The sequence below is a fragment of the Solanum pennellii genome, chromosome 1 (genome assembly GCF_001406875.1).
Source record: "Solanum pennellii chromosome 1, SPENNV200".
Classification (NCBI taxonomy): domain Eukaryota; kingdom Viridiplantae; phylum Streptophyta; class Magnoliopsida; order Solanales; family Solanaceae; genus Solanum; species Solanum pennellii.
In genome coordinates, this window is record NC_028637.1 from 70,994,874 (window position 1) to 71,004,702 (window position 9,829).

General features: G+C 37.4%; 1 protein-coding gene across 15 annotated transcripts in view; it reads left to right on the forward strand.

The window, feature by feature from the left end:
• The window catches only part of LOC107011666 (homeobox-leucine zipper protein HOX32-like), a 15,913-nt gene extending 6,531 nt beyond the window's left edge, over positions 1-9,382 (forward strand). For 3 of the 15 annotated variants that reach the window (XR_003576518.1, XR_003576504.1, XR_003576503.1), the window contains 8 exons: positions 6,341-6,387; positions 6,679-6,848; positions 7,004-7,153; positions 7,395-7,529; positions 7,617-7,687; positions 7,940-8,044; positions 8,206-8,260; positions 8,380-9,382. Coding sequence is in view for 1 of the 15 variants with exons in the window: in XM_027914337.1 (XP_027770138.1) it covers positions 7,046-7,153; positions 7,395-7,529; positions 7,617-7,687; positions 7,940-7,946 (321 nt within the window). In the remaining 14 variants the exon portion in view is untranslated. Of the gene's footprint in view, positions 1-6,340; positions 6,393-6,678; positions 6,849-6,990; positions 7,154-7,394; positions 7,530-7,616; positions 7,688-7,939 lie in introns of all 15 variants that reach the window. The other 12 variants (XR_003576532.1, XR_003576527.1, XR_003576525.1 and 9 more) reach the window with 8 other exon arrangements.
• The last annotated feature ends 447 nt before the right edge of the window (positions 9,383-9,829 follow it).

The following is a 9,829-nucleotide window of genomic DNA, read 5'->3' on the forward strand; positions in this document are numbered from 1 at the left end:
CACCAGTGTCCACAACCCAGCTTGACTCATCACAAGCAATATTTATCATGTTTACATCAAGAACGGTAACAAGATCTTCGGTGGCGACGGTGGCTAGGCAATTTTCATTTCCATCTTGTTTAGTTTCCTCTCTGTTATTGTTCTCCCTCTTCAACTTCCTGCCGAACTTCTTTGTGTGCCCTTTCATGCCACAATGATAGCACTCAATATCCTTAAGTCTGCCTTTGGATTTGCTCCTATTTTGTTCTCTATGCTGAGAACCACGAGTTTTATTTCTCCCCCTGGGGCCAGTTATCAGGACATCCGACGAAGAGGAACCTTGAGTTTTTCTTCTCATCTCTTCGTTCAAGACACTACTCTTGGCGGAATCCATAGAGATCACACCATCCGGAGCAGAATTTGACAATGACGTTCTAAATGTTTCCCATGAATCTGGTAGGGAACCAAGTAGAAGCAAGCCTTGAATTTCTTCATCAAATTTGATGCCCATAGCAGATAATTGGTTCATTATCCCCTGAAAATTATTCAGATGGTCTGTCATCGGAGAACCATCATGATACTTCAAACTCAACATCTGCTTTATTAAGAACATTTTGTTGTTGCCAGTCTTTCGAGCATACAAACTTTCAAGATGCTCCCATAGGGTTCGAGCATGTGTTTCCCCAGAAATATGGTTCAACACATTATCGTCGACCCATTGCCTAATGAATCCACAGACCTGTCTATGCAACAGATTCCACTCTTCATCTGTTTTATTATCAGGCTTTACAGTGGTAAATACTGGTTTGTAAAAATTCTTAACATAAAGCAGATCTTCCATTTTCCCCTTCCAAATGGCATAATTAACACCATTCAAAGTAACCATTCTACTTGTGTTGGCTTCCATTGTTTTCCCCAAAAAATATAGTTATCGCAAATCAAAGTAAATCTTTTCTGATGTGGAAGTTCAGACTGTGCTGCAACCACAGAGCATACTCAGATAAAACCTTGGCTCTGATACCAGTTTGTTGGGAAAACGCGGACAAGCACAAAAATATATATGGTAAAAGTAATGGAAATAAAATGGGAAAATAACGACACCAAGAATTTTACGTGGAAACCCTTCTGAGTAAGGGAAAAAACCACGGACTAAGAGGAGCAATTGATATTATTATAGTATTTTACACTGTGTAGTCACGAATACAATACTCAAAGTGACTACTACACACTCAAAAGGAACAACACTCTTTTGGTTTCCGTCTTACTAAAATATCGCTCACACTCTATTTTTCTTCACAGACTATTTTCTTGTATAGTCTATGGAATACCTCACTTTGCTCTCAAAATGGTTTTTATCTCTAACTTGGTGTGTTCTACAAATGAGCAAGAATGCTCTATTTATAGAAGGATAAAACCATACCTATGTCACTAATGACATATGTAAACATAGCAAAGTCAAAAATGGTTGCAAATCTTACCAATTTGCCAACTACCAAATCTTTTCTTTTCAACTCCAATTACTATTCATTTTTAACAATTGCTTGTACCAATTGAATAGCTAAAGTTGACTAAAACAATGGGATGGATTCAACAAACACATGTCCTCCCATGATACCCAATACTTACCTTTCTCCCCTCCTGTTTTGCTCCAGAGAAAAACCCGCTAGTAATTGATTTAACTTCTCTATTACTTTCTTTGGAGGGTTCATTGCTGATACCAAATAAATTGGCATCGATTGAAGGACATTTGCTATCAAAATGTATTTCCCTCCATGATATAACCATTTATTCTGCCACATCATTAACCTCCGATGAACCTTCTTTACCAGTTCTTCAAAATGTGACACTCTTTTCCTTCCATAAAAGATTGGACATCCTAGATATATAAAGGGAAAAAAACCCTTGCTTTATACATGTCTCCTTAATCGCAACCCAACAATTAAAGGTGTATTACTATGTAGATAAAAGAAACTTTTATTCAAATTCACCATCTGGCCAGAAACATTCTCGTAGTTCCTCAAAACCCCCATCAACTTTCGAATAGATTTTCTCTCCCCTGAGCAAAATAGAATTGTATCATCTGCGTATGACAGATGATTGATGGAGGACTCCATTTTGGCATTCCATAACCCCTGAATTCTGCATCCTCATTCAGATTATTTAAACCACTGGCTAGAACTTCCGCAACTATTATGAACAGTGTTGGAGATAAAGGATCTCCTTGATTCAACCCTCTTGACGACTTAAATGAAACCATATAATTTCCCATTAACTAGTATGGAATACCAATTATTAGAAATTAACCTCAAAACCATATCAATAATGATTTCCGAAAAGCCAAATCTCCTTGGAACTTTAATTAAAAAGAACCAAGAGACCCTATCATAAGCTTTAGCCATGTCCAACTTCACTACCATTTTCTGAAACTTCTTGCTCCTATTAATGTCCCTTATTATCTCCTGAGCCAAAAGAATATTTTCTGTAATGCTTCTCCCTTTAATAAATCCTGACTGATTCCTCGATATATTATATTGGCTAACCTTTTTGAAATCCTTTCATGCAGCACTCTGGATATGATTTTATTTGCAAACGTAGTTAGACTCACTGGTCTAAGATCTGTAAAGTTTACAACCCTCTCTTTTTTTGGTAGCAACACCAGATTAGTGTGTCAAATAAAACGTGGAATTTGCTGTCCACAACAAAAAGGCTATCACCTTTTTGTAATATCCTCACCTATATTCTCCCAAAAGCTTTTGAAGAATAGCCCAGAGAAACCATCAGGACCACTTGTACTGTCTCCATTCAACGCAAAAACTACCTTCCTGACCTCCTCCTTAGTTGGCATTTATCATCTCTTCATTCTGAACTGATGTAATCAACTTGGGGATAAGGTTCAACATACTATCATCTTCTTGTGTATCCCCATTTTGGAATTTCTCCTCAAAGAAAGAAATTTCCTCCGCTCCAATATCATCACTGTTATACACCACCTCACCCTGACCTATTTGAATTTCTGCCAGATGCAGCTTTTTTCTTCTTCCTTTGACGTAATTATGGAAGAACCTAGTATTCTTATGTCCATCCATAAACCACCTCATCCCAGCTTTTTTCCTCCAAAACTCCTACTTTATGTAGAGATATTTTTTAAAGTTAGCCTCTGCCCTTTTCAATTCTGCCCTGTTCTCATCATTTGTATTAATTTCAATTGGATTTCCTTGACCTTGACTTCATCTTCTAGTGTTGCTACCTGCTGGAAAATATTTCCAAAAGTCTCCTTACTCGACCTCGCCAGTGCCCCTTTCACTTTTTTCATTTTAGCCTGAAATTCAATAAACGGGCAACCCACAAAATCGATTTTCCAGTTTTCATCAATTATTTTCTGAAACTCGGGGTGTCTTGCAAAGAAATTGAGAAACTTACCTGCTTGTCACCTCCTCCTCCGAGTTGCATATCATGTGTAAAGGTGCATGATCTGATCCGTGTCTCACTAGATGGTGCACTTCACTAGAAGGCAACATATTGATAAACACTTGATTCCCAAAAACTCTATCAAGTCTTTTAAATATTCTCTCCCTTTCAGTCCTCCCATTCCACCAAGTAAACATGCTACCCATAAATTTAAGTTCTGTTAAAGCACAATTATTAACGCATTGACTGACCTCCAACTCCTCAACTTGAGTAAAATCTAATCCCCCTTGCTTCTCCTCCTCGTTCAGTATAGCATTAAAGTCACCTCCCACCATCTACAGGATATTAATATTTACAGATAGAACTTCCAACTCTTCCCATAACTCCAATCTTTCTAATGCATTACATCTAGCATACACTGCTGTACATATCATCTCCACATTGTTCTTGCTCAACTTTAAAGCAATTTGTTGCATACTATCTCTTAACACTTCACCCCTCCCGTCATCCTCCCAAAAAACCCAAATTTTCGCATATACGTTGCAATTTGCATTTTGACAACCTAACTTTCTTTTGTATTGATCTAGCTCCTTTGAACCCTGAAATGGTTCCATAACAGCTATAAAATTGTATTTATGATGCCTATTTAGATCCATCAAACTCTCAAACGCCTTCTGAGACTTAACCTATCTAATGTTCCAAAAAAATTGCTTTTCCAATCATTGGAAAATGTCTTCTGATCTTTCCCTACTACTCCTTGTTTTTACTTGAAGTGGTGCAATATTCTGATTTGACTTTGATCTCTTTGCACCACTCTCCAACATTTTTAATTTTCTTGGGGATAAATCCCCATCTCTTCCCACCTTATCTATGTTATCGTCAAATTCATCTTCTTCATCCGTATCTCTTATTTTTTGAATCTCCTCCACTGTCAACTCTTGTAGATCAAGAAGATCATCCCTGAGACTCTCTCTATCTCTCCTCTTAATTTCAGACACTACCCCATCAATAGTCTGCACCCCATGGTATTCTACCATCTCCAAACATTTATTCCCCATATTACTACTTCTAGCATCCTTGTCATTGCGTCTTTCACTCTCTTTTTTGCGTCTTTCACTCTCTGTTTCGTCAGTGTTCCTCTATTCTTGATATTGTCAGCCCCCTGCTATATCCACTATCTCCTCTACGACTGATCTCTTGACCTCTGCCCCTTTGTTTTTGGCTTCGTTTCCCTTATCAATTTCGGTTGTTTCTTTGAACACTTCCTCAACCCATTTCCTTGTATCAATCCTCTCCACCCCTATCATTTGTCCTGTGACAACCCCCTCGGGATCCACATATTCAGGTATTGTCTCTGCCATGGGCGGCCATTCGCTCTTTTAATCCCCTCTTATTGGCATGCAGCCTCAAGGGAGAATCGAACCCGTGACCTATGGCTCCTTTACATCCCTCCCAAGGAGATCGCCTCTTACCAATTGATCTGCAGCTCAATTGGTAAGAGGCGATCTCCTTGGGAGGGATGTAAAGGAGCCATAGGTCACGGGTTCGATTCTCCCTTGAGGCTGCGAGCCAATAAGAGGGGATTAAAAGAGCGAATGGCCGCCCATGGCAGAGACAATACCTGAATATGTGGATCCCGAGGGGGTTGTCACATGTCCACCCTCTGTCTCCCCACATTCTCCTGATCATTCAATGCCCCAAAAGAATTACCTGTTTTAATCCCTTCCTGTTCTTTTTGAATATTTTCCTTATTCCAAACCTGTTCTGTTTTCCCTCCCCAATGTCGACCCCCTCCTATCCCCCTTTTATTGGTATGCACCTTGAAAACATTACTGTCTTTTCCTAACGTATCCTTCTGGATTTGCCCCTTCCTCTGCTTACCCCCCTTTTTCTCCTCTTGCTTGTCGATCCCTTCGTCCTTCCCCACCTCTTCCTTTGGACATAATTCTGGATGTAACACGTAACATTGCTCCTCATCATGTCCTTGAATTTTACAATTCTTGTAATATTATGGTACGTGGTCATATCGGAATGTGATCCATTTCTCAGTGATCTCCCCTGATTGCTTCCTCATGCCTACGCTTATCCTTTTTGGAAACTCGCGTAATAAATCAAACTCCACCTTCACCCTTGACAACTAGGTCGAGTCTGATTCCTTGTTTCTAGGTCTACTTGTAGAGGCTTTCCAACTGCAGCTGCCAATGAAAAAACTGCTTCCTTCACAAAGAAGTTGGGAGGAAGCGATGGAAAAGATATCCATACTACAGTCGTTGATGTTTCCTCCTCCGAATCGAACATTGGCTCCCACTTCAACGTTCGCATTGGATATGTCCAGCCACGATGCAGTATATAAAAAGCCGGCTTTGACAAGATTCACGTAGTCTCCAAGCATGATGCCCTTATTAATATATACCTATTGCTTAGCAAAGCTATGTTACATTCACCTTTCAACTCGCATTGTTTTGGAATTAATTTTCTCAAATCTTGAATCTCACGCCAGCCATATGAAAATTTTCCTATTACTGCGTACTCCAAATTTTCTTTCACAATCATGTGTTCCATCTCCTCCTCATCCCATACTATTCTAGGTTCACCATGTCTACACAATAGGTTTTAATGCCGTCACTTTAACTTCTCGTAATGGATGTGCTGCTGCTAAATAATTAAGCTTAGGCACTGACTCTCTTTCCTTTGGATGTAGATCAACCCCAGTGGGAGGTTGCCTAGGCGTTTTGGTGGTCATTGCCACCAGAAAATCACAAATATTTTTGGCTCCCGGCGGCAACTTTTTAGACTATTTTCAACCTACTTTTGTCGTATATGTTGTTAAGACTTAATATTATTCAAACCCCGTTTAGATTGACCTAAAAATTATATTTTAAATCCAACTTGAGTTAATTTGATTAGTGTAAAATTGTATATGATAGTAATTTTTGCTTTCTTCTATATTTAGCTCGAGAAGAGGATTTAAAGTTCTCCAATTCATGATCAATAGTCAAGGTGAGGTAAAATCAAGTGAATATTCGTACTTCAATATTTCGATTCCATGTGAACTGAAAATTTTCATTTCTTTAGTCTTTTTGTTGTTCTTTGCTTGATGAACTTTCCAGTTCTTTTCAGTGTCAACTCTATTTTTTTAGTTGTGCAAATCCTTGTCGATATTGATAAATGAACCTGTGGTAGCTTTTCTAAATTTGTATAGAATACAATTTTCTGTATAATTGTATTATGTACAACCTATGTACAATTTTCTGTACAACCTATGGTAGCTTTTCTAAATGTCACTACCAGGATAATGTAGCTGCAGTGGCTCGCCAATATGTACGAAGTATAGTAGGCTCTGTTCAGAGAGTTGCAATGGCCATAGCACCTTCTTGACTCACCTCTTGGTTAACACTTAAATCCTTCCCTTGGTCACCTGAAGCTGTCACTTTAGCAAGGTGGATTTTCCGGAGCTATAGGTATGGGTTTTAAACGTCATTGCTGTGACATATTGCATCGTTACATGTAAAACTTCATATCACTAATCAACCTGTAATTGCAACGAAGTAGGAAAAAGAATTATTTTTGACCTCGTTATACTTATTTCTTTAAACTTCAAAGACTTGTAATGCAGGCATCTGCAGTTTTTACATTTGCAAACTAGGCTGGTCTTGACATGCTTGAAACCACTTTGTTAGCTCTTGAGGATATAATGCTTGATAAGATTGTAGATGAAGCTGGTCGTAAGGTCCTCCTATCGGAGTTCTCCAAGATCATGCAGCAGGTTAGACTACTACCACAAACTTTAATTACATACATCCTTCAACTTAGCAAACATGAAAAACAAACTAGTTCCAATAAATATCAGAACAAAATTTGATACAGCAGTATTTAGCATCAAGCAAGTTCGTTTTGACTTCACAAGTGCTAGACCACTTATCAACTACATGTTATCAACTGATACAAGGAAATGTTGTAAAGGTAGTAAGTGAAGAATTTGACAAATTGTTTTGTTGTGCTTTTAGGGATTTGCCTATCTGCTAGAAGGAATTTTTGTATCTAGCATGGGTAGGCCAATATTATATGAGCAAGCCATAGCATGGAAGGTTCTCAACGGCGAATACAATTTTCAGTTTCGTTGTGCAAATCGTGAAACTATGGTAGCTATTCTAAATTTGTACAGAATACAATTTTCAGTTTGAAGGGAGACTACATTCTGTTGATTTGCTGAATAAATCTGTGTTCAGGAACTGTATTCACGTGCGAAAGCACAACAAGAAGAAATTCTATATCTTCGGGAACAGATTGCTCTTGCCAGGTGTGCCATTTTCCTTGGCCTTTTGCACATTTTTGCTTTTCACTTCAGAGTTAATATACTTATGGTTCAACCTTTAATTTAAGAACATTTGTTGTCACCGTATGATCAGGAATCACAGCTCTTGAATGAGAAATAAGGACTTGAGAAGAAATTTTTTGAACTACTCATGATTTATTTTTCTTATGACTGAATTTACTTGTTTAATATTTTGTTCTATACATTATTTTAGAGTTATTATTTTTGTACTCATAGGCACTAGATGAGAAGCAGAACGAAGCTATAATATCTGCCTCAAATGAACTGACTCGGAGGAAAGGTGATCTTGAAGAAAACCTAAGATTAGTGGATGAGTTAAAGGTAAGCAATCAGAAGATATAGGTCTTGGCAGAGTCGCATTCAACCTAGGTTGACTGTGAATTCTTGTCCCTTTTTTGGGAATATAAGCTTCAAGTTTAAAAAATTATTTCTCTACTTGTGGTTCTTAATGTAACTGCACAATATTGGTTGCTTCTCTGCAGTTCTTAACAATAATTTTGTTGTTAAGTCATCTATCGATCAAAACTGAGGTAGAAGGTATATTTTTCATTTCCTTACATCAACTTTAGTATAGTCTGTCTTTTTTTTCAATTCTTAGACTCTAATTCATATATAATCGAACAATAGATTAACTTATCTGGTGCCTATGTTTATAGTTTGGTGACCTTAACAGTGATAAACACCAAGTGAAGAGAAGGAGAAGATCTTTGTACAGATGGTAGCGAGAAATCAAATGTTGAGATTGAATTGTTTATAAGACCAAAGGCTTCTCTAAAAGAATTGATTGGTGTAGTATCCTCTTGCCAATCTGCAGTTAAAGGGGTAGTTAAATATTTGTCAAATAGTCTTCATGTTATTTTCTATTACTTGAATCGGTAGTCGTGCATAAATTACTTTGCATAAATTACTTGAACATGTAGTTGGGCATAACAACTCGTCAGGTAGTCCACAAAAACAGATGCTTGCACATCCCGCAGTGGCAGATTTTTCACTCATTGTGATTGGAATTCTACACTTGAAATTATTTTGGAGGAAGTCCCTTTGATATGCAGACCATTTCTAGCAGACCAACCGGTGAACAATAAGGTCGCTGATTCAAATATATAAGATTGGGTTTGAATGGGAGGTTATGAAAAGAATGGTCATAGAGAAAACAGTAAGAAGACTCATGTTAAGTGTAGAAGGAAAAGAGGTGAAAAAAAGAGTAGCAAACATGCAGCAAAGCATAGTTGCTGGTATGTAGATTGAATGTATTTCACATAAGAATATGAAAAGTTTGGTAGACTTCATTTATCGCTTGCCATCATGGCTCCCTCCGCCAACACCTGCTGTTGGGGCAATCTTGAGCTCAAACCTATACCAAGCAAGTGTTCGAAGAATCTTTGTTGCCTGCTACCTTGGCAAGACAACAAGTCTTTAATCACAAAAGGAAGAATAAGATCCTCTCGATATTACATATGATCGTGATCCAAGTTGTCATACTTTCATCGACTCAATTTTCTTCTTTCTTCATTGTTGAACACATTCTTTTTATTTGTTTTGATAACTTGAACACAATCATATAGGTAATTCATATTTTTACCACTAGAAGACAATAAAGTGGATGTATTAAGTTTTTGATTGTTCTTATAATTGAATGACGTCGTCTGAGTTTGGTAATTCTTCGATTATTATTCTTGTATTGATTTCTCTCGTTATATGTATGAGTTAAAGGTGAATTCCTGGTCAATTATAATCTTCATAATAATTTCAACTAAAATAGGTCTCATTTATCGGTAATTATAATTTATAATGTGGAAGCTTTACTGCAATAGTTATTGTGGCCAAATCAATGTCGCTAAAAGTAATTATTTTTAGCGGCAATATTATAGGTCTTTACCGGCACTCTAAATAAATGTCGCTAAATGTTTTAGTAACATTGGATGCAATGACAATAAATTAAATGCCACTAAAAGTTTTTGTGACAATAACTATTGCTGCTAAAAGGAAAATTAAATGTCACTAAAAGTCTCTTTTGTTGTAGTATGAGTGGTAAAGAATGCTCATGTCATAGTCCTTGAGCAATTCTAACATCTCCTTTGTCTGAGATTAAGCTCTCTCTGAGTG